At 36.9% G+C, this 26246-nt stretch overlaps 1 protein-coding gene across 1 annotated transcript in view; it reads left to right on the top strand.

Annotated features, from left to right (window-relative positions):
- The window catches only part of PPFIA2 (PTPRF interacting protein alpha 2), a 684724-nt gene that overhangs the window by 11933 nt on the left and 646545 nt on the right, over nt 1-26246 (top strand). The window contains exon 2 of the mRNA XM_072655483.1: nt 7821-8071. Within this exon, the coding sequence (XP_072511584.1) occupies nt 7823-8071 (249 nt within the window). The 5' untranslated portion in view covers nt 7821-7822. The remainder of the gene's footprint in view (nt 1-7820; nt 8072-26246) is intronic.

Raw genomic sequence — 26246 nt, 5'->3', positions numbered from 1 at the left:
AGGAGAAAATGTGGGAAACTTTGCCAAGGAAGAATGGACAGAATCTGCCAAGTGATTAGATGTGTGTGGTATCAGAAGGAAGAGTCAGATATCTCTTTTTGGGGGAGAAACCTGGCCAGCCATGTTCATATATGTGTTTTTATAGATAAACATGGTATTTGAACCTGTGGTCACTATTGGAGGTGAAAATAAATGGTGAAAAAACGTCTAGTGAATGAGACTGAGAAAGACCAGTCGCAATAGAGAAAGAGATCCATATCATCATAACTAAGTGAGAGTATGTCAAAAGAGATGGATAGTTGACCAACACCAAATTTCATAGAGTGGTTAATGAAGGTAGGGAGTAAACAAGTATTTGTTTAGCATTTACAGTATTATAGGCACTGTACTAAGCACTTTACAATTGTTTTCTCATATAATCCCTACTACAACCTTGGGAGATATGGTGCTATTGTCCCCACTTTACAGATGAGGAAACTGAGGCAAGCAAAGGTTAAGTGACTAGCCTAGGATCACACACTAAATATGTGAGGCTGGATTTGAATTTATTTTTTCTTAACTTCAGCCCCAACCTTCTATCCATTGCTCCACCTATCCGTCTTCAAGAAGGAGAAGAACTGAGTGAAGACCTCACTGGCTTTGGGAAATATGTTGTTGTTCAGTTATTTCAGTCATGTCTCACTCTTGGCAAAGATGCTAGAGTAGTTTTCCATTTTGTTCTCCAACTCATTTTGCAGATGAGGAAACTGAGGTAAGGTTATGCCCAAGGTCATACAGATGGCAAGTGTGTGAGGCCAGATTTGAACTGAGAAGATGAGTCTTCCTGACTCCAGATCAGGCACTCTACTGTGCTACCCACCTGGCATTGACTTTGGAAATTCAAGTTTTCTGATAACCATGCAGTTTGCATAAAGTAGAGAAGAAGAACATGTGCCTCTCTGAATTGGCATTCAAAGCTCAATTTAAGTACTGACTCTTTCATGAAATTTTTGGAAACTTATACTGCAATGCTAGGATTCTGCTTACCTGGTGCAATACATCCCCTTTTGAGGAGATTGTCCTTCAGATTACGTTTCATTTCATTTATGATTATAGCTGCTGCATTCCCCTTCCTTTCTAGGAATTAGATGCTTCTTTGAGTCAATGCTATGTGTATGTGTGCACATATGTATATACACATATGCAAGCATATATATACACACATACATCTAGACATAATGTGTGTTTGTATGTGCATATATATGTGCCCACACATATACATCTAGACATGTGTGTCTATATGTATGCATATATATGTGCACACATATACACACATATATGCATATAGACATATGTATGTATATATATATATGTACAAGTGTATGTTAGAGAAAGAAAGTGAAAGTGAGTAGGGATATTAAGAGAAGACTAGCAGTTCTGGTGTGAGGCCATGTTGAGCCCCTTTCAGTGCTGCTTATCTACCTTTGGTGACTACCTGACACTCAACTCTCACCTGTGGCTCCAAGAAGCTGTAACACGAGCAGCAGCCACACCCTGGCAAAGTGTTTTGGCAGCTGGGCTAAATCAGGTTGAGGATAACTGACAGGCCCCCAAACCATAGGTGAGTTAGGAGGATGTGTACCCCAAACATCTGAAAACTTCCCCTGAAGAGAGGACAGTTTGTTTCAGTGGTCATGAAGGCAGCTGTGGAGTGCTTAGAGCTTGGTCAGACATCGAAGATGCTAAGGTCATCCCCTGTATCCCAAGCCATCACCAGTTGTCCTGACTTTTTTTGTCTTGCTGCTGAACTCCAGTGATTCTGAAAGAGAATGTGAGGCTGATGACTTTGTACAACTCTGCCTCATTTAAATCTAATTCACACATGAGTCAAGACATCATCCATGATTTTACTGATTTTCTAAGAACAAATAACAGCTATATAGAGAGATAGATAGAAAGAAAGAAATGTACATACTATTATGCACATATGTATCAATGTGTATATATAGCTGTATTGGTGGTTATTCTAAGTCTATTATCCCATTAGTGTAGGGAGAACTTGTCAAGGAAATGTTATGCACCAAAGAACATCAGTAGGGATTTTATTTTTATGGTTTAGGTTCCTTGGAGCAATTTTCAAAGGTCACACAAGAGGTAGGACTTGACCTTGAGTCAACATCACAGTGAGATTAGTAGCTCCCAATCAAGATCCATTATCCCATGAACATCTTCACATGTACTTTGTCTGTGAGAAGTGGTTTATAGCCATTTTTTGAATTAAAGGTGAGGAGTGAGAAAGTGGTTGGTAACTATGGGCAGTCAGTATAAAATAATCTTTCTAGAAGTTTAATGGTGAAGATGAACAAATTTAATAGCTTAAAGAATGAAAAAATCAGAAAGAAATGTTGAAAGTCAAAGGACATAGCCTAGTATTAAGGACAGATGGCAGGCTTTAGAGGTAAGGGAGATGACTTCAGGTCCCATTCTAATTCTTTCCTATTTTTACGACCTTAAGCAAATCTTTTAACCTCTCAGCTTGAGAGAGTTGTTTAAAGGAGAGGAGTTTTGTCTATGTTTTCAAACAGAATGATTTGGACTACTCAAATTTTGATTTTCTTATTCTGTATTGGGGAAGACAGAATGAAAATGGGTAGTAGGAAGTGAACACTCAAGATAACTGAGGATTTTCTCAATCCTAATCCTTCTGGAAAATTATGTATCTCTGCTGTTCCATCTTTCTTTGGAATTCTTTTCTTTCTGTCTTTTTGTGACACCACTTCCCTGTCCTGATTCACCTGCTACATATTTGGCATCTCCTTCTCTGTCTCTTTTGCCTGATCTCAATCCAGATTGTGTCCCCAAATCTGAGACTTCTCCATGGCCTGTCGTAAGACCACTTTCCTTCTCCCTCTACATTGTTTTACTTGGTTATCTCATCAACTCCTCCAATTTATCCTGTACATATTTTGTTGGTACTTAGTTGATTGTATGTTCTTCCCTCTTGGGATGTGAACCTCTTGACAATAGGGACTTTTTTTCTTTTTGCCTTAGTGCTTCAAGGATATTGTCCAGATATATAGTAGGTATTTAATAAATGATTGTTAATTGCATTACTTCATATCTTACTGCCTGTAGTGAATTCAAGTCAACAAACTCAGAAGATTTAGTTGGCCAAGTCAATTGCTTAGCCCATGAAATAATCTTTGAAAAGTCATGGAGAATGAGGGAGGAGCCATAAAATTGAAGCCAGATTTTGTCCTGATTTTAAAAAAAAAGGAGGGAGGGCAAGTCTACTCTATAGATAATTGAGCCTCATTTCTATGGCAAATTCCTTTTTTCAATAATTAATTTGTTTTCAGTTTTCAATAATCATTTCTATAAGTTTTGTATTTTCTTCCCCTTCTTCCCCCTACCCTCTCCATGACAGCATGCAATTTTATATGGTTTCTACACATACATTCTTATTAAACACATTTTTACTTTAGTCATGTTGCATAGAAGAATTAAAATGAATTGGAGACACAACAAAGCATAATGAAATGGAAAATAGGCTGCTTCATTCTGCATTCTGACTCTATAGTTCTTCCTCTGGATATAGATGGCATTTTGTATTGAGTCCTTTGGGAATGTTTTAGTTCCTTGCATTGCTTTGAAGGACTAAGTCTATTAGAAACAGTCCTCAGAGAAAAAAATGGTCGTTCAGTGATATAGAGGACTTTTAAGCATTCATGATGAAAAGACCAGAACAGAATAGAAAATTTGACTTTCAAATACAAGAATCAAGAGAAGCATGAAAAAGGTAAACAGGAAAGGGAAATCATAAAGGACTTTTTAAAGCTGAACTGTTTACATTCCTACATGGAAAGATAGTATTTGTAACTCTTAAGACTTTTCTCAGTATTTGGGTAGGTGGAGGGATCACACACACACACACACACACACACACACACACACACGCACAGAGTACAGGTTGAGTTGAATCAAAAGAGATGATAGCCATAAAAAATAAAATTAAGGGGTGAGAGAAGAAAATATTAGGAGGAGAAAGGGAGAAATGGAATGGGGCAGACTATCACTTATAAAAGAGATAAGAAAAATGTTTTTCAATGGAGGAGAAAAGGGAGGAGGTGAGAGGGGAAAAGTGAAGCTTACTCTCTTCACATATGGTTTAAGGAGGAAATAACATTCTCACTAAATTTGGTATGAAATCTATCTTACACTACAGGAAAGTAGGGGAGAAGGGGATAAGAGGAATAAGGGGGATGATAGAAGGGAGGGCAAATGGGAGAAGGGAGTAACTAGAAGTAAACACTTTTGGGGAGGGACAAGGTTAAATGAGAGAATAGAAAAAAAAGGGGGACAGGGTAGGATGGAGGGCAATATAGTTAGTCTTACACAACATGACTATTATGAAAATCTTTTGCAAAACAACACATAATATAGCCTGTGTTGAATTGCTTGCCTTCTCAGTGGGAATGGGTGGGGAGGGAGGGAGGGAGAGAAGTTGGAATTCAAAGTATTAGAAATGAATGTTGAGAATTTTGCATATAACTAGGAAATAAGAAATACAGATAATGGGGTATAGAAATTTATCTTGCCCTACAAGAAAAGAAAGAAGATGGGGATAAGGGAAAGATGGGGTGTAATAGAAGGGAGGGCACATTGAGGGAAGGTGTCATCAGAATGCAAGGTGTTATGGGGTGGGGGAGGGGAGAGATGGGGAGAAAAATTGGAACTCAAAATTTTGTGGAAATGAATGTGAAAATCTAAAAATAAATAAATAAAACTATTAAAAAAAAAGAAACAGTCCTCGCACACTATGGCTATTAGTGTGTATAATGCTGTCTTGGTTCTGCTCATTTCACTCAACATCATTTCATATAAGTCTTTCCAGGTTTTTCTGAAGTCAGCCTGCTCATCATTTTTTATGACACAATAGTATTCCCTTACATTCATATACCACAACTTGTTCAGCCATTCTCCAGTTGATGGGCATTCCCTCGAATTCCAGTTCTTGGCCACCACAAAAAGAGCTGCTATAAATATTTTTGTACACGTGGGACTTTTCCCCTTTTTATGATCTCTTTGGAATGCAGCCCCAGAAGTGATATTGCTGGGTCAAAGGGTGTGCACATTTTTGTATCCCTTTGGGCATAATTCCAAATTGCTCTCCAGAATGGGTGGAACAGTTCACAGCTCCACCAACAATGAATTAGTGTTCCAACTCTCCCACATCTCCTCTAACATTTAGCATCTTCCTGTTTTGTCATGTTAGCTAATCTGATAGGTATGATGTGGTATCTCAGAGTTGTTTTGATTTGCATCTCTCTAGTCAATAGTAATTAAGAACATTTTTTCATATGACTATAGATAGCTTTAATTTCTTTCTTTGAAAACTCCCTGTTCATATCCTTTGATCATTTATCAATCAGGGAATGATTTGTATTCTTGCAAATTCAACTCAGTTCTTTATATATTTTAGGAATGAGGCCTTTATCATAGACACTAGTTGTAAAAATTCTTTCCCAGCTTTCTCTTCCCTCCAAATCTTGGTTGCATTGGCATTGTTTGTGCAAAATCTTTTTTTTTAAATTTAATTTAATTTAATCAAAATTATCAATGGCAAATTCTAGAACAACATATTAAGGAATGAGCAATTACAGATATAGTGATCATTAAAAGACAAGATGGACTTATTAAAAAAAAAATCACACATTTAAAGCCATTTACTCAAATTTCTTTTTTTGAGAGGTTAACTCCATGGGTAGATCAATGGAATGCTATATGCTTAGTAGATGTACTCTGTGGAACTATTCAACCTGAAGGGTTGGCACTGTGACATTTAGCAGTTATGTTTAATGAATCAAAATTTAATGAATCAAAGGATATGTAGTTTGAGTTAGAAATTAGCAGATGACATGAAGCTTGATGTCAAATAGGATGACAGAATTCACATCCATAGGAATTTTATTGGACTAGAATAATGCAAGAAAGAAAATAAAGTTAATAGCAACAAATGTAAAATGACACTGAGATTAAAAATATAACTTCACTGATGCAAAATGGAAGAAGTGTGGAAGGAGATGCAGACAACAGCTCTTACAAAAAATATCTAGGGCTTTGAGTGACCGGCAACATGAAATATGTTAATAGAGCGACCTAGCACTGTGTGACATAGTGTATAGAATGAGGGAGATGATGATCCTGCTATGATCTGAACTAATTGAGCCATATCTCAAGTACTGTGTTCACTTTTAAGGCTCACATTTTAGGAGAGAAAAGAGAACCATATTATGTCTATGAGAGGATGACCAGGATTGTGAGAGGGTCAGAGAATATTTTATTTTTAAAGTCCCTGTACTTAAAGGTGATACGGCACAGTGAATATGTGTTGAAATCTTGCCTTTCTTATTATCTGTGGCCTTTTTTTGTCTGTAAGTACATACGTAATATTTCTTTTTAAATTATTTTTAACATTTATATTTCTAAAATGAAGATTTGAATTCTCTTCCCCTGCCATCCTTTCCCAACACCCTATGAAGGCAAGAAATGTTTTGTCAGTTATACAGGTGAAATCACACATAACATATTTCATTATTAACCATGTTTCAAAAAAGCAAGAAAAATAAAGAAATTTAAATATATATATATATATATATACACATATATATATATATACACACATATATATATATGCTTCATTCTGCATTTAGACTTATCAGAGCTTTCTCTATAATTGGATAGCATTTTTCATCATGGGTCTTTTGGAAGTGTCTTGGATCATTGTATTGCTGAGAGTAGCTAAATTATTCACAATTGATCACTGTACATTTCTGTTACAGTGTACAATGTTGTCCTGATTCTTTTCACTTTGCATCAGTTTATGTAAGTCTTCCCAGGTTTTTCTGAAACCATCCTGCTTGTAGCACAATAGAATTTCATCACTATCATATGCTACAACTTGTTCAGCCAATCCCCAATTGATGGGTATCCCCTCAATTTCTAATTCTTTGCCACAGCAAAATCAAACTACTACAAAATTTTTGCACATATAGGTCCTTTGCCTTTTTCTTCACTATCTTTGAGATACACACTAATACTGGCATTGTTGTTTTGTAGCTCTTTGGGCATAGTTTCAAATTGCTCTCCACAATGGTTGGATCAGTTCACAACTGCCCCAACATGTGCATTAGTGTCTCAGTTTTCCCACATTAACTCCAACACCTGTCATCTTCCTTCTCTGTCATATTTGCTAATCTTATAGGTTTGAAATGGTATCTCAGAGTTGTTTTAAGTTGCACATCTCTAGTCAGTAATGATTCAGAACATCTTTTGGTTTTTTTTAATGTGAGTATTGATAGCTTTGATTTCTTCTTCTGAAAACTGCCAGTGCATACCTGTGTGGTCTTGAGCAAGTCATTTTATGCTCTCTAGACTTTCAGCTACTTAATATGTAAAATTGGAGAGTCAGACTAGATGGTTCAGAATGTCCCTTCTAGCTCCCACTCTTCCGTGCAGGATAGTGAGGATTCACTGTGAAACTTTATTTTTTCAGAAGCGGTAGAATGTGAAACTCTTAAAAGTAATTAGGTATACATGTTTAATAAAGAGACAGAACTGGATGGAATGGTACATACCAGGCTGCAGAAGTAGCAATGCTGAAAATTCACCTTCATGACCCCTATAAAGATGAAGATCTCAGTAGGGAAACATTGAACATTTAAAACTGTTGAAATAAGAAAGGACAATCCTTAAAAGGTCAGAATCCTACATGGCAAAGAGCCTGTGTGTGATGATGACATTCTCTTTGCTAACCTTTCTTTTCCTTTCCTTTCTTTAAGCAATGATGTGTGAGGTGATGCCCACGATAAATGAGGACACCCCAATGAGTCAAAGGGGGTCCCAGAGTAGTGGCTCTGACTCGGATTCCCATTTTGAGCAGCTGATGGTGAATATGCTCGATGAAAGGGATCGACTTCTAGAAACCCTTCGAGAGACGCAGGAAAGCTTGTCACTTGCACAGCAAAGACTTCAGGATGTCATCTATGATAGAGACTCACTCCAGCGACAGCTTAATTCAGCCATTCCACAGGTATGTCTGTCATGGTTGTATCACACTCCAGAGGAAAATGAAACAAGACTTATGTTAGTCTCATTGTTATGAATGCTATTTTTTTTTTTATTCCTACCATTCATTTTAACTTCTGTGATTTGGGGGCAGGGTGCCAATGCTGGTTGGGAAAGAAACAGCAAGGGGGGAATCTACATAATTTATTAAGATAAATTGAATGGGGAAAAGGGTAAAATCACATGTACAGGGTACAAAAATAAGTCAACTATATCAGTAAAGGATTGGGAACATGTTAAAATCATGTGAAAAAGGCCTTGGTCTTAGTGGATTGCAAGCTCACAAGTTAGTGGCATGGTGTTCCCAGTCAAGATTAATGTCATTTTAGATTGTATTAAGAGAAACTTAATAACCCCAGAACTATGGAAATGATAGTCCCACTGTATTTTGCACTGATCATAACATATCTGGGTATTGTGGTCATTTGGGGGCACTACATTTTAAGAAGACCATTGACATCTGGCTGAACATCTATAGTAAGGACAAGGTGGTGGTGGTGGTAGTAGTGATGGTATATGTCTGGGTGTGAGCGTGTGGGGGTGATAATAGCAATTGCCAAGTGCCTGGACCGATTTCATGCAAAAGAGAGATCGGAGTTGGGCGAAAATGACAGAGCTAACAGGAAAAACTAGAGAGGCAATATAGGCTAATTATAAAATGAAAAAAATTCTGACAATTAAAGCTGTCCCCAAGTGGAATGTATGGCCTTAGGAGGTAGGGGTTTTATTCTCCCTAAATGTTTTCAAGTGGAGACTTGATGATGTTTGTAAGACATGTTGTAGAAAGCACTTATGTTGAGATAATGATTGGACTATTGGACTAGAGAGTCACTGGGGTCCCTTGCAAATCTTGGAATATGTGATACTCAGAAGTAAATAGGGGAGCTGGATGTTATGGCACACACCCATAATCCCTGCTATTAGGAAGGTGGAAAATGGCAGATCTTATGAACTCTGGAGTTCTGCCATGGATGTCTTCATTAAATACAATATAGTAAGCACCTGGGAGGGGATGGGACTACCTTGCTTAGGTTGGGTTTAACTGACCCAAGTAGGAAATGGAGCAGTCTCCTGATCAGTAGTGGAATTGGTCCCATGAGAGGCCCCTGCACTTCAAGCCTAGGTGAGATAGGACAAAACAGAATGAAAGAATGAAAACTAAATGGAGAAAAGGTGTATGTGTGCATATGTGTATATATACACATATATGCGATACTTAAGTTTCTTGCACTTCATTCAAATAGAGGCAATGTTTGCACACTACCTGCTTAAATGAAGATTTCTCTTTTTGACAGAGAAGCAAATAATTACATGTAACTACTTATTTGAATAAAAAGATTCATTTTAAGGTTACCATCCCTTCATGTGGATAAAAAGAAAATAATTAATGATACTGTAGCTATTTATAAATACCCTTATTATATTCTTTCCAGATCCAGTGAATTCTTTTATCTATTTTAATCTTTAAAATCCATAAATATTTTTATTAGACATCTTTCATAGTTCTCATACTAATGAAAGTCTATCTTGGAAAATGTTAAGGGAAAAAAAAGCATGTAGCTGCCTTCATGAATTTGTCAGCAGCACTTGACAAGACCACATCTGAGGCTTCTCATACAAATGGAGAATTAATTGCTGGGCCATTTTCAGTAATTTTTGGAATATTGTTGAGAATGGGGTAGGGCCATATGATGTTACTACTGAAGTTAGTAACATGAAACTGAAGGTCAGGGATGATACTATAGCTGGTTATATACATCTGGAGTCATTAGCATTAGAGAGAGGTAAACCCATAGGCTTTGACGAGGATAATGAGAGTATATAGGAAAAAAAGAGAAGGAGTCCCATGATAGAGACTTCAGGAATGCTCAGTTAGTAGGTATGGCATGAATAAAGAATCATCAGAGGAACCTGACAACAGGCAGGAAATGAGAAGAGGATAGTGTCACAAAAGCCCAGAGAGAAGACACTATTTAGGAGGAGAGTATGGTGAATAGTCTCAAAGAGCTTAGACATGTTAAGAAGGATGAGGACAGAGAAAAGGTCATTGGAGTTGGTAATTAAGTTTTTACTGACACCTCTGCAGAGGCCAATTTCAGGTGAAGATTGAAGTTAGAATTCTGTCTGAATACAAAGCATTGAAAAAAGAAATGAAAGGAAGTTGAGGCCATAAGTCACAAGGGAGCTTTTTTGTTCCCAGACATTTTTCTCTGAAAGTGGAAAGAAATATAGGATGGTAGTTTGAGGGGCAGTAAGGTCTAGCGGTTTCTCCCTCCACTAAAAAAGATGATGAGAGTGAAGATAATCTGCTGTAGATGTTGAAAAAGGGATGGGATCAAGGGCATGCATAGTGTGCATGACAATCAGTCAGTCCCACTGATGTTGAATTGCCAAGCCTAGAGGCCTGTATTGGGCTACCCGAGTCTTTCTTACCTCACCTCCCGAGGTCTTCGGCTGGCCACGCCGGATGCACGTATGAGAGAAAGGACGTTCCAGAGTCAAACAGGGGTTGAGCTATATTACAGGGTTTCGGTTACAAGTGCAGGGGGGTCTTCCTTAGGAGGAAATTTCCTAAGGAGGCTAAGCTTAAGGGAATGGAAGTAGAAGTACAAGCGGGGAGAGAGGGGGAGGGGAGAGAGGAAAGAAAAGAAGCGGAGCCCTACTTTTCTCTTTGGCTCCACAAGTGCTAAGAGCTTTTAGGCTTCCTCAATCCTACTTAATCTTCAGCCACACAGTTTGCATCTCAATACCGTGCTGTTAGGTAACTAGGTGTGCTCCAATCCGGGACGACCTCGAGGGCAGGGAGACTCCACCCATCAGGTATCTCCGGGGGAGAGGCGGAAATACCCGAGCTAGCCGAGCTAGCTCGGTCTGACCTTCTCGAACCCCCGCTGTTCATGGAGGGCCTCGTAAGACTCTAAGATTTAGAAGTCCCACTTTTACCTGCCCGAGACTGTCCACACGGAATTGAGCTTCCAGTCCCAACATTGAATCACACCAATCCCAAAATCCTACTTTCCATTCTTTCATTCTCAACTCTACTAGTAAGCTAAGTGGGGCAGTGGAAAGAACACTGGCCTTGGAATTGAAAAGATTCATTTCCATGAGTTCAAATCTGGTCTCACTCAGACACTTAATAGCTTTGAATTCATGCAGACGAGTCTTCCTGATTCCAAGTCCAGAGCTCTATCCACTGTACCACCTAGCTGCCCTCCACTCCAGATTGGCAGAATACCAGTACATGTTTTCTCCTCCGATAAAATGTTTACCTATTGACTGACAGAAGTCAGGAGACTTTAATTCACGATGCTGTTACACTAAGAATCCAAGTGACCTTCTCAAATTACTGAACTTTAATGTCCTGCTTTGTTAAATTCAGTTTCATGCCCACCTACTTCATAGGGCTATTGAAAGGTAAGAATGAAAAAAAATTGAGGAAAAAATCAAGAATGAAATAGAAGTAATCTATTACCAGGCTCCATGAACAGTTTCCCAGGTGAAGACGTATATTCTAGAGATGAGGAAACCTGAACAAGAATTAAACAAGATTTATAAGTATAAAGAGATGACTATGTTTCTGAATCTCTTGTTTAATTTGCATGGTGTTGCCTCTACCAAAGATCAAGACTTTTCAATGCTAATAATCTAAATATGTGAAATTTCTACTTCACAATGCCTCTATGAATAATTATAATAGCTAGCATATATATGTATGTATGTTTGTGTATATATGTATATGTGTATATGCACATATATAATATATGCATATTGTTCAGTTGTTTTCATGACCCCATTTGTGGCTTTCTTGGCAAAGACACTGGAGTAATTTGCCATTTCCTTCCCCAGCTCATTTTATAGATGAAGAAACTGAGGCAAATAGGGTTAAGTGACTTGCCCAGGGTCACACAGCTAGTAAGTGTCTGAGGCCAAATTTGAACTCAGAAAGATGAGGCTTCCTGACACCAGGTCCGGCATTCTATCCATTGTACCCCCTAGCTGTGATGTCTCTATCTATATCTATATGTCTACATCTATCTATAGATATCTATTGATATCTACATCTATCTATGTACATATATGTGTACATATACACACATTCACATGTATATGTGCATATGTGTATGTATTTATGTTCATCTATCTATCATCTATCTATCTATCCATCTATGTATCTATATCTTTAGGGTTTACGAGGCACTGTTATCTCATTTGATCCATATAGCAATTCTGGGAGGTAGGTGCTATTATTATATTCATTTTACAGATGAGGAAACTGAGACATGTGGAGTTTAAGTGACTTTCCCAGGGTCACACAACTAATAAGTACCTGAGGCCACCAGGTCCAGGAAGAGGTTCTCCTGACTCCTGTCGTAGCACATTTGAAGGAAATGGTATGATACCAGCTTATTTCTGATATTTTACAGGGCAGGGACAGGCAGGCTGTAATTTGAATTCAAATTCAATAGAAAGCAAAGTAATTATTAGACTATGGTCTGGTGTGTACCATGTACTGTCTTACTGAAGATGCTTGTTTACGGACTAGATCTTTGACTTAGTAACCGCCAAAACTAGGATCTTCCATTGACGGTGTGAGCGAGTCTTGCTTCCTTTTGTGTCCATGTGGGGCTGGAAGCTGTGGTGCAGTGTTAGTGTTTTTAAGTCTTTTGAGCTCCTTTTCATGTTGCATTCCTTTTTGGAATTCCTGGAGCTGAATGCTGTGGTGGTTTGGGAGGTGTGAGATATATCCAGAACAGTTTTGAGGTGATAAAGGGCTGTCACATTGGAGGCTTGTTCTTTTTCTGCTGGTTTTGCTGAGTTCCAATAGTCTACACATAAGAATATAACCTGAGGCAAGTATTTCTAAATAGCACTGTTTAAAATCTCTTGGTCTTTTTTTTTAATCTCCTACTCTCAGTTGAATATACAGCAAGAGGAAACCTGATGGATAGTATCTTTCTTTCAGAAACAGTTAAATGCAAACCTTATGGATGGCATTTGATTTATATACAGTTGGGAGGAAGCATTTGTGCGAGAAAAGTTCTGGCTCTCTACAAATGAAGTCTTGTATGGCATAGCATAGGTCTTTTCTGGAGAAGTTGGTAATTTTATTCCTAGAAAGTGGAACTGGCCTTATGTTTACATGGTACCTTTAAGATGTTATTAGCTTGTACTTCATTATGGTTATCTGTTTCTTATTGCAGCATGGAATCCTTGAATATGTTGGTTATCCTTGCAACATAATTAGGTGAAAATAACTAATAGAATGGGAACTAATGAACTAATCAGTTGCAATGGCATAAAAGGAAACAGTAATTTAGGAATCATTTAAAGATATTAGGCTAGAAAAAAAAACCCAGAGCAATTCAGGATTACAAAGGAATCAGTTATATGGAAGTAGTTCTCAAGCGATTTCTTTAAAATCCAGGGACTCTTGGATAACAATCCTTCCATTACTCCAACTTTATTTTTCTTTATTTCTAAGTTGTTCAGGGACTCTTGAGTCTTCTCTTCTGGCATCTAAACTGGGGTACATGTGTATTGTGAAACATTGCATTTTCAGTATTTATTTTGAGTTTCAGGCTCACTCTCTTCAACTTTATAGCGATAACATTTGTTACAATTGGTTGTACAATTTTAAAAATGAATTTAATGCATTTATTGATGTCTTCTGCTATTAAATCATGGTTATTTCTGAGGCAAAAACAATAGAACAGTCTCCCTTGAAACTGAATCCCATATGCAAGGTGGGGAGTATACAAAAATTTTTAAAAGTGTGATTTAAAATAAAAATAAAGAAGTCAGACCTTATTTGATGGAACAAAGATTAATCATTATTATCAAACTATTGGATTACTTTTCATGAAGGAAAAATAAAAGTAAAATGAATGCCTGTTGTCCAGTTAGTCAGCAAGCAGAGTGACTGTTACATTCCAAGTAATAAAGAGAAAAATTTTAATTAATGACACATACCTCACCACTGTAGCATTCAGCTTCAGGAATTCCAAAAAATCTCACATGAAAAGGAGATCAAAATAAATTAAAATACCAACACTGTAGCATTGCAGCCATCTCTGTACATAAGGTTCACTCCCATTTTGAACCAACATTCCTAGAGTTAACCTTTAGTAATGAAAATTTCCAGTGACATTGCCCTGCCCTTAAAAACTTATTTTCTACTAAGAGAAGATATACATAGGGGAGTCATAGCCAGGTAAAGGAGCTTTGGTGTAGACAGTCTCAGAGATTGAGTAGAACTATAGGGAGTCTATTACTCCACTAAAGTCAGAAGTACAGACAAAAAATAGCTTGTCACAACATTTTTGGTTAACAGTGGTAATATTAATTTGATTATTGTGTCCTGAGTGGGAGATGGAAAGTAGGAGGGAGGGGTTGCAGAACAGATGGCAATATCCCCATACTTACGAGACCCTGGCTGATAATGAAATGGACTAAAACATGGTGTGAGATTGCCTGGATAAAATGCAAATTGATTCAATAACTCTCCAATCTTCAGGCACCTCTATCTAAAGGCAAATCTCAAAGCTAAGTGGATTAACTTCTCCAAGGTAAAGGTGCATGATCAAGCTACCTGATCTCTGGTGTCCCAGTAGACAGTCCTAGTAGATAAACAGTCAGTAGAATTGGTCTATCAGTGCTAATGTCTTAGACATACAGCAGTGTATGGACAATAAACTCAACCCAGATTTGAACAGGAGAATTATTTGTCATTGTTTTTGAACCCTTTCAGTAGTGTCCAACTCTTCGTGACCCCATTTGGTCTGACTTCTTTATTTTTATTTTAAATTATACTTTTAAAAATTTTTATATACTCCCCATCTTGCATATGGGGATTCAGTCTCAAGAGAGACTGTTTTGTTGTTGTTTTGCCCTCAGAAATAATCATAATTTAATAGCAGAAGACATCAATAAATTCATTTTTAAAATTGTACAACCAGTTGTAACAAATGTTACCCCTATAAAGTTGAAGCAGGTGAGCCTGAAACTCAAAATAAATACTAAAAATTCAATGTTTCATAATACATATGTATCTCAATTTGGATGCCAGAAAAGAAGACTCAAGAAGTCTTGCCAGAGATACTGGAGTGGTTTGCCATTTCCTCCCCTAACTCATTTTAGAGATGAGGAAAGCGAGGCAAAGAGGGTTAAGTGAATTGCTCAGGGTCATACAGCTAGTAAGTGTCTGAGGTCACATTTGAACTCAGGTCTTCCTGACCCCAGGCCCAGTGCTCTATCCAGTGTGCCTTAGAACAGGAGAATAGCAGGTCAGACTGCCTTTCTTATGTAGACAGAATGATGTTGAGCCTTAGGGATCCAGCTAGGCTAGGACTCCCCCTCTCCTCCTGTATACTCCAATTTAAGGAAGATGAAGTTACTCAGTAGATCAGCTTGAGAGAGGTGTGCATCATTGTAATGTTGAAGGGTCAAAGGATAAGATGTATTCCTAAAATTTAATTTAAAACAAGGCATATGATAATAAAATAAAACAGAAAGAACAAAAGATTGAAAGTGTCTCTGAGTGAAAGCCAAGCGTGCAAATAATCCCAAAGAAAGGGTATTAAATGGAAGAAAAGTTAGTAAAATCTCAAAGAAAAAACAAAAAAATAACATGTCATACAATGATGTGAGGAGAAATAAACCCGTATTGCCCTAAGAGAAGGCTGTGGATTTCTGAGACTGCAAGAATCGCCATGGTATTTCAAAAGAGAAATAAAAGTCTTAGAAGAAGAAATTGAGAATGGATGTAGGTCAGGAATCAGAATTCTTAATGCAGAATTAAAATAGAAATAAAAAAGTAGGAAAAAGTGAATACGTGATGGAGAATTTCTCTCTTCAAATAAATAGAAACTCTTGGAGAGAGATGACCATATTTGCAATGCAAAAGTACAAAAAGCAGAAATGAAGGAATAAGTGGCAACATTCAACGATCACATGGATTCTCCCTAAGTCAAAGTAACTGACGTTGAAAACAGGATAACTCTTGAGGATAATGTAGCCCTTGAAATAAAAATGACGCTAAAAAATACTGAATATCTTAATGGAATACTAAGAAACCTTGGTAGGATTTGTAAATGCAGAGCATTGTTTCAGAGAATCTACAGATAACTACCGAAAAATTGAATCAGAAAGTTTCAAACTTTAAAGTATATGGTGATAAAATAATACAATTTTCAAGCCATGTGAATAACGCTTAAATGTGAAAGAATGGTAATTTAAATAACAGAATTATTTAACATCCATGAAGAATTTTAGGAGAGATTGGAATAGTGAACTCCCTGATTTCATATCCAATATTAAAAAAAGAGTAGCTAGAGTGATCATTTAAAGTAATATCTTGAAAAACCTAGCCTAATGCTTATTGAAAAAAAGAGAAAATTTCCACTCACCAAAAGAACAATTTAAGATAATCTTGAACAAAAATAAGAGTGAGTTATTTAATTTACAAATAAATCAAAGAGTAGTCTTGGAGTTGGGGAGACCAACCAAAATTCAGTCTCAGATACTAGCTGTGTGACCCTGGGCAACTCACTTAACCTCTCTTTGTCCCATGTCCTCATCTGTAAAGTGGAGATATTAATAGCACCTGTTTTCCAAAGCAACAGTGAAGGTCAAATGAGAAAATTATTGTAAAACACTTAGCACAGTGCCTGGCACATAGTAAGTGCTATTAAAATGTTAGTTATTAATGATAACATCCATACTTTATAGTCAGAATATACTGTCCACTTATAAGTGAATAAATATGTTTTGCAGAAAGGAATAATTGATCAGGAAGTGACATGAGTGAGAAGAGAGGAAATAAGAGAAAGTGAAAAATAGATGATGCATCCTCAGTAAATATATTGGTTTAAATTGATGAGTTAATGAGCTCTAAAGAGTGGGATTCATGCAGAGGCAGAAAGGACTCAAGTTGGAGGGGGCAGGGGAACATAACATAACAGGGAAAGAAAACGTTTCCAATAAAGAAAGTTTTCTTGAGAATGGAGGTGTATTTTTCAATAAGAAACAGGGAGCTTATAATGAATATCCTTTGGTATGAATTTGTATCCTGGGAAACCAATTTTCTTTGAGAACAGAGTTATACTTTCTTCTACAGCACCTTATCTCTGGAGATAGAATTTATGAGACCCCAAGAGTAACCAGTACTTGAACTGTAAAGGAACCTAGAATGAGGAATAGAATGAAATGAACTTTATTAATCATGTAAAGAACAGAAGGGTAGAATGCTAGCCATCCCCTCAAGTTTAGGACATATAGTGGCTCCTACTTCACAGCACTATTTACATGGGATATTGTTTTCTTTACGTACTGACATTTTTAAAAACTGGAAACAAAAGGAAAAAAAAAAGATGGAGAGGCTAAGATTAGCAAAGGTAATACTTAGGAATTAGAAGAGATAGCTCATTCCTCATACTTAAGGCTTTATCCTCTTGAGAAACAGAGATTGAAGGGAATACATGAGATAGTACAAAGGTAGAATTGGCAAGATGGCAGTTTTCTGATAGGAATGGTGAGGGAGAGTGCATAATCAGGAATGTTTTTGGTATTGCAAATGATATATCTAGAAGGATGGTAGTGCTGAAACAGAAATAAGGAAATTAAGAGTACTGGAAGGCTGGGGTGAAGTTAATGCATTCTGTTTTAGTCATATTGAGTTTGAGAAGTCTATGCTGAACATCAATCATTTGGTTCTGCAACAATGGAGATTAGGATAATGACTGAGGCTCACATAGAACTAGGAATTATTTGCATGGAGTACTGATAGAGCAACCTTTTGTGGTTCGATAAGACTTTATTTAGAATCAGAAAGAATTCTGCAAGCACTAGCAACTTCCACATTGCTACCTAGCAATCAGAATCATTCAAGAGCAGCATTCATGAACTATATAGTATGTAAATCTACCTGGTGTTCATCTGGAAGGAAAAGATAATTGTCATAAGGTAGAACTTAGGGACAGAAATAAAAAACTGAAAATCTTTGCACAATGAAATCCAATAGTAACTATTTTAGGGGACGTCAAATAGGGAAAGCAAATATAAACTTTGTAATTCATGGTACTTTATTTAGAGAATGCCTCAAATTGTTTACTTTAAGATTTTCTTAATATTTGCTCCTTTAAAAAGTAACAAGGCAAGTCAGCAAGTATTTATTAAGCATTGACTGTGTTAAGAACTGAGGCAAATACTGGGGATGGAAAAAAGTCTTCCAGATCTTTTCTATGTATTTATCAGTTATGGTGATTTTTTTTCCTTTTCATTGTTTCTTGTCTTTGAAAATGTTACGTGTTATATTGGGCAGCCCTTAGGGCACAGAAAGACAAATATTAGGCAGGATAATGGATGAAGTGCTAGGCCTGATGTCAGGAAGACTCATCTCCCTGAGTTCATATCCAATCTCAGTTTGGATGCTAACTGTGTGACCCTGGGCAAGTCATTTAACCCTGTTTGCTTCAGTGTCCTTACCTGTAAAATGAGGCAGAGAAGGAAATGGCAAACCACTCCAGTATCTTTGCCGAGAAAATCCCAGATGGCGTTGTGAAGACTCAGACAATTGAAATGACTGAATAGCAATCAAATTAATAAAAGCTTCTATAATTCTAATACCTGTGCGGTACTTTACAAGATTACCAAATGGTAACAATATAGTAAATGTTGTTGGGCTGTTCAGATAACATATATTCATATTTAATGAACAACGCATATGGATGAAGTTTTTTTTTCTTTATTCATCTGCCTCACTCAAAATATTGAAAGTCCAGCTAATTTCTTTGTATCAGAGGAGTACATTAACAGTAATGAAATAAACTGTTGGAAAAATGCTGCTAAGCTCCGGTGTCTTTACTGGGAATATTTGTGGAGGATGACTCTAGAAAGAAGTTTGAGAATAAGACTTGTACCCATTGAATAGATTTTAATACTAATATCCATTGGAATTCAAACTCTTTGAGCCTGACTCCATTTAATTTTGTTTGTGTATTCCTGGCACTTTGAACTGTGCCTTATACTTGCTGAATATATGATTGTTGAATTGTTTACATAAGAACTGAGGACAGTTTGGGTAATGAAATTCTTTTTCACCCCAAGGGTGTAATTTTTTTCTTTCACCAAAGGATTTACTTAGAATGGTGCCTGGAAGGTAGTAGTCACTTAAGTGTGTTGTCGTTTGTTGAGTTGTGTGTGCATCTAGAGAATTGTGCATAGTTTTCGGTGAGCTAAAAGCTCCTTGCATTTGGAAGTCCATCTTTGCAATGCCAGTTCTGTCTTAGCAATTGCATGGTGTTATATGAATGGTAATCATGGGATACCAAAATCTCTAAAGAGTAAAAAATGAATGTGATCCAAAGGGCAATAGAAAGACCACAGAGTAGGAATAAGTAGGTTGAAGTGTATTGCCAACAATGACATAGTCAAGAAATTGCTCAAAAGACATTGAGGATAAAGAAGCTTAGAATTGTGGGTGGGCTTCTCATATAGTCAAGAGCAAGGGACAGCAAGAGGTCAATTTGGTTGCAGCAATGATGACCATGAAATATTCAAATATTTGTAGCATCCTCTGTGTTGATCTTCTATAAAAAATTCATGGAAAGGCAGACTAGAATCACCCAGGATCAGATGGCTTGAAGGAGTTGTGATCTTCACTTCTAGTGGAAATACCCAGTCTGGGAAAATCACAGATCCATCAAAGTAACTAAGACTGTGTGAAAATTTTCTATTGACACATTCAATATTCATTGAGCACCTAGGAAGACACAAAAGAAAAAAAAAAGAGCTTAGTGCTTTCCCTCAATTAGCTTAAAACCTGGGAATATATTTCCATATCTCCCCCTTTCTCTCTCCCTGCCTCTTCCCCTGTCTTTTCATACATATACAGACATCTATGCATACTTATATGTATATATATAGTATATGTACATATACACACAGAAAAAGTATGCACACACAAAAATATGTGAAAATCAGCTCATGTAAAATGGGGTGCTTCAGTTGATTCATAAGAGCTAAAATGTGGAGTGAATATGTTAAGATTTGAAATTGATGTGATAAAATTGTAGGGAGAAGGGCCACAGAAATGTTGGTGAAAATGGGGGCCAAGTAGAGAAATTTGCATGTGATATGATGGTGTTGGTAGCCTTCGGAGATTTTTGAGCAAGGAAATGACATGAAAAAATGTTCTTGAAGACAGACTATTTTTCTGTATATTTAATCTGTTTAGTGGAAGGGAAAGCATTTTGGAAAAAAAAACCCATAAAACGCTGCCCTATTGTTCATGAATTTAGGAACTGGTGCTGTTTATTACACATATAGGTGGTCTAAGGAAGCAGTTTTCAAACTGTGGTCTGGAGATCCTTCAAAGTCTGTCATAACAAAACCATTTTCCTATTAATACTAAGATATTTTCATTTCTTGTATGGTAAATATTGATAGATATATCCCATAGAAACCAAAGAAAGCTCTTTGCCACCCTTCACAAATTTTAAGACTGTAAACAAGTCCTCACAGTAAAAAGGTTGAGTAAAACCCACTGGTATAGAGAATGTAGGGCCTGACTGGAAGATGAAAAGAGCTGAGTTCTAGTTCTGCCTGAGGCACTTGCTAACTGCAGGATCCTGGGTAATATCTCTCAGTCACAGTTTCCTTATCTGTAAAATGGAGACAGAATCACACTTACTTCACATGGAGGTTTTGAAGGTTAAATTAAATAATAGATGTCATATACTTTGCTAGCCTAAAAGTGTATAGAAAAGTTTCTCTTCCTCCTCATCCTTTTTCCTTTTCCCCTTCTTCTGAAACTAAGAGTAGAAAAATAAAATGATTTCTCAGGGTCTCCTAGTTAGTGACAGTCTTAGGTGGATTTTGAAATCAGATTTCCTGATGCCCTCTCCTGTATACACCCACTGCTCCAAGCTGCCTCTCACTGGAAGATTCTCTCTTCAAGTAGTCGTTTTCATTTCTCTCTTTATCATGATCTCTGTCTCAACTCTGTTCATTTTTTTCTCCCTGTTCCTGCCATGATCAATTTCCACAACAGTGATAAACTTTGGCACTTGACTCATGCTTTCCCCTCTGTATCCTGTCCTTTGCTGTCTTCTTTTGTGACTTTATTGTATGTACTATGTAGACCCTTCTGACAAACTCCATAGTTCTTTGCTCTGTCCAGCTCCTTGGACCTTCATCTCTAACCCACATGGATGACTCTGCTTTACCCTTCATCCCATGACTCCAGAATGAGTGCTCACCTTCACTGACTACGACTTCTTTACCCATTTATCATTCCGTTGTCAAGAATTCAGCAACATTTGCTTCTTTTTTGGTTCTTGATGACTTAACCCAAGTTGTTGACCTTCTATGCTCCTGCTCCATGATTTGTCACTTCTATGCAGGACCTCCAGATTCCATCTCCACTATAATGTAAAGCATGCCAGAAGACATCAGGGCTATGCCAACCATTATTACCTGCTTTTTTTTTCTTTTCCTCTAGCTTTCTAAGTACTATTGGGGAATAGCCCAATAATGGTGTGAACCACCCCCCCCCCCAAATCCCCAGTAAAATTCATACTATTAAACTTCAACTCAGCCTTGCATCAGAGTTGAGCCATCCTTTTATTCATCTCTTAGGGATTTCCCAGCATGCTTTCCTCTGTAGTTGTTATAAACTCTATCTACCTACTTAAACATCAACCCACTCCTTCATCTATGCCAGATGGTTTTGCCTTTCTTAAAGAGGAATGACTTATTCAAAAATAATAAGAATTAGACCCGGGCCTGAATATCAAGGCACTTTCCCCAATACTAGAGGTTCTTAGCCATTTTGTATATTATGAACCCCTTGGGGAGTTTGGTGAATCCTATGAAGCCCTTCTCAGAATAATATCTTTAAAGTCCAAAAGAATAGGATTGCAAAAGAAAATAATTGTCTTGAAATACAGTTATTGTTAAAAAAAAAAAAAAACAATCTCATGGACTCCAAGTTAAGAACCCCTACCTTTCCTCTTCCAAACTGCTTCTCTGCCTTGGGCATTTCAGAAATAACTTATTTTTCCTTATATCCTTAGTATACTGCAGAGCCCCTATATGACCTAATTCCATATTTGTTTATTTTGCTGAGTACCTAATATTTTGAAGGCACTGTTGTAAATATGCTTATCGATCACTATGATTTATTCAATCTTGAGAATTACACCGCTCTAGCATTTCAAATCTTATTCATTCCTCAAACAGCAGTTAAACAGTAACTATGTACCAAGTGTTGTGCTAGCATGAAGTTTACAAAGATAAAAATAAAGATGTCTTATCTTCACAAAGCTCACATGTGTTCAGATAAGTAAATCTGAAATATATATGTAGATGTGTGTGCGCATGCATTTGTTCAGCCATGTCTGACTCTTCATGCCACTGTAGATCACAGCACACCAGTACTGTCCATGAGGGTTTCTTGCCAAAGATTCTGGAGTAATTTGCCATATCCTTCCCCGCTATATATACATTCATATTTCCTGGGGGAGAAGGATGTTGGTAACAGAGGGGATCAGTGTAGGATTTATGTAGGAGGTGATACTTGAGCTGGCCTTTAAAGGAAGTTCAGAATTCATTGAAGTAGTTTTTGATAAGGTTCAAATTTTTCATGTATTTTGAAAGATGAGACTCTAAGTCTTGCACCCTCTAGAAGCCTTCTAACCTGCTTAACTACTAAGCTTGTTGGACCATGGGGAATGCATTGCATCCTATACATAGACACCGGTAGTTCCTGCTTTTGTATGATTCATATTTCACTATACCTTTCATTTTTGTGCTAATTAAAATCTGTATTTCCCTCTTTTTTTTCTTTTTAAGTGTTTAACCACTTATTCATCCAGGTTTTCAGAGGAGGCCTGCATGAACAAAAACTCAAGAAGAGAGTGGGACAGGGGGCATAAGAGGGTGGCTATTCCGGCTGGTCCTTAAAAACAAATAAACAAACAGAATCAACCTTGAGGAAAATATACATAATCTGCCCAAAAGTATACTTGGTACCTTGGATAAGAAATGACTACTTTTCCCTCCCACTTTTCGTCAGCAACTATTAGGGAAGTGTGTGTGTGTGTGTGTGTGTGTGTGTGTGTGTGTGTGTGTGTGACAGAGAGAGAGAGAGACAGAGAGAGAGACAGAGAGACAGAGAGAGACAGAGAGACACAGAGAGAGACAGAGAGTGAGAGAAGGAAAGAGAAGGAGGGAAAAACATATGAATGGAGAGAGTGGGGAGAGAGAAAAATCAGAGGGAGATGGAAAGAAAAAAGATACAGAGGTGGGAAGAAAGAAAAAGAGGGGGTAGAGAGGGATGGAAAAATGTTGAGATAGAAAGAGATAGAGAGAGAGGAAAGGGAAAGAGATGAAGGGAAAACAGGATAGGAAAAGAGTGAGGGAAAGAGTGAAATAGGAAAGAGATTTGAAGTAAGGAAGAGAACCAGAGGGAGGATGTGAGAGAAATGCAAAAAGATAGGAGAAGTGAGAGATGGAGGGAGGGAGAGAAATGCAGAGAGAAGGAAGGGAGAAGGGAAGATGGAGATTTGGAGGAGAGAAGGGGAAAAAGTAAAAAAAGAACAAACAAACAAACAAGAGATGAGTGCATGCATGATTAAAGAAGTTCTTTCTAACCAAACTGAAGTCTTCAGTAACGAACTTGATGAAGTGCTCCCCTAGTTAGAAATTGTTTTGTTTTTTTTCCCTTGGGACCTTGCAAAATATTTTGTATCTCACTTAATCCTGCTCTATTCTGCTGCATAATGAAGATAAATTTACAAGAGTAAGCATGATTTAATGCAGCAGGACAGGATATGGAGGCATCAAAGATCTGGTTTGGTATCCCATCTCAGGCATTCATTGCCCGTATGAGAATGAGCTAGTAACTCAATCTTCCTGAGCCTCAGTTTCCTTGGTTGTAAAATGAGTTTTGTGCCAGTAGTATCAGCTTCGCCACGTTGTTTTGGGTCCAAATGAGAAACTATAAGCAAAGTAGTGGTTAATATATGTGCTAGTATTTGTTATTATTTCTCAATTTGGTGATTTTGTTGATGTGTTTATATCCCGTGTTGTTCAGAACATCTCTGTATCATAGCAGACAATCTTCATAAGTGGCTATGGCCAAAAGCAATTATCTGGTGGCCAGGCTTCTGCTAATGAGATTTCCATTAGGTTACAGGCACATACTCTGTTCCTGAGCTCAATAGAAGAATTTAAATCTTTCCAACTTGTTGTAGGCCTTATCAGAACTTGTGCTCTGTTAGTAAAGCCTTCAGAATCCTTATGGATTACAGTAGTTCTTTAGTAGATGATAATACAATGATGCACAATGAAGTCCTTTGTAAGGCTTTTATGAAGGAGAATTTATTATAGTGGAGACTCGGAGTAGTATTTCTGGTACTCATAAGGAATGGGATTGTGTGCCAGATTATTTAATGTTTCAAGGCTCCAGTTTGCTCATCTACAAAGTGAGGGAACTGGAATAGCGGATTTGTAAGTCTAACTCAAATTTATGCTTAACAACGACAACAATGGCTAGTATTTATATAATGCCTACCCATGTGCCAAGAATTATGCCTAGTGCTTTACAAAAATGATCTCATCTTATTCTCATGACAACCCTGGGAAGGTAGGTTCTATTATTATCCCCATTTTACAGTTGAAGACACTGATCTCAGGGTCACATAGCAAGTAGATGTCTGAGGATTGATTTGACCTCAAGTCTTCCTGATTCCAGGCACAGTACTCTATCCATTGTACCATTTAGCTGTCATAACAAGGCATATTTTTATAGGTAAGGAACTTTTATAAACACAGTTGATCTGATCTTCATAAAGCAAATACACCGTTGATGACTGAGTCTTGAGAGATGGCTCAAGTGTACTGAACTTGGGCTTCCAGGTTATCAGTTCAAATACTAACTCTACCATTTACTCACCAGATGACCTTAGTGAAGTCATATAATCTCTGTAGAATTAAACTTCCTCATCTGTAAAATGGGAATAATATCTTTAATCCTGAGAAGGTTGTTGAAATGACCAAATAAAAAATATAGTTAAAGCACTTTGCAAACTTGAAAACATTTTGCAAATGATGGGTATTGCCATTATAATAATCCCCCAGAAAATTTCCATATATACTATTTTTAATTTTAAAAAGTAATATTTAATCAAAGTAGAAAGCCTTGCTTCCCTGAAATGAACTCAGGTTTCAGTTGTGTGAAAAATGGGAAACTTTTAAAAGTAATATTTTACTTTTTACTTCATGATTTCCTGTCTTTGAAACAAGTTTCACTTTAAAATAATCTTTTAATTTCAATTAATATCAAGGTTATCTAATTTAAATGAAACAGTCATATCAAGATTTATCTCTAACCTGAGGTTCTTCACTAGGATAAATAAGGATGCTTTTTAAAGAATATGAGCACAGATTAACTGAAGTTGTTTTTATTACTTCTTACTTAGATTTAAGTATCTCTAAAATGACAGTTGAAGTAATCTGCTTTCTCTGAACCATGTGTTCAAATGTTTTTAGATCATTTGTCAAGTTAAGTATGTTGGCCATCAGATTTCTTCCTTTTTTAAATAGATCTAAAGAGTTCAGACTTTCAGAAGTGAAAAATCTCTTTAAAGATAACATAGCATAGCATAAAGCAGAACATAAACATAGCGCATAACATAAAGATATATTTTTCCTTTAATATAGATTTCATTATTGAAAAACACAAAAAAAGAAACATGGACGTTGAGAATATTAATCCTTTACTTTAGCACTCTTCATTTAGTGGGCACTCAAATGTATGATCATTCAACACATTCTATTGAAGCATCAACTGTGTATTAGGCTCTGGGAGAGATGGAAAGATAAATGAAATGTTCCTGTCTTCATTTTTAAAATCTAGTACTTATAATGTCATAGAGATGAAAAATTAGTTATCAGTTTACTTTACAAACTAGAGAAGTAGTCATGTGAATTACTTTTTAAAATTCAAGAGCAAAGCTTGACTAGTAACCATTATGATTTCTTTTTAGGGATATTGGAATTTTGGGGGGAAGAGTTCAGCCTTTTGGCTTCCTTTTTATAATGTTATGATTAACAAATGGCTGCGTATTAAATGAGACTTT

This window comes from Notamacropus eugenii, chromosome 3 (genome assembly GCF_028372415.1).
Source record: "Notamacropus eugenii isolate mMacEug1 chromosome 3, mMacEug1.pri_v2, whole genome shotgun sequence".
Classification (NCBI taxonomy): Eukaryota; Metazoa; Chordata; class Mammalia; order Diprotodontia; family Macropodidae; genus Notamacropus; species Notamacropus eugenii.
This window is presented reverse-complemented; position numbering and strand designations above follow the sequence as displayed.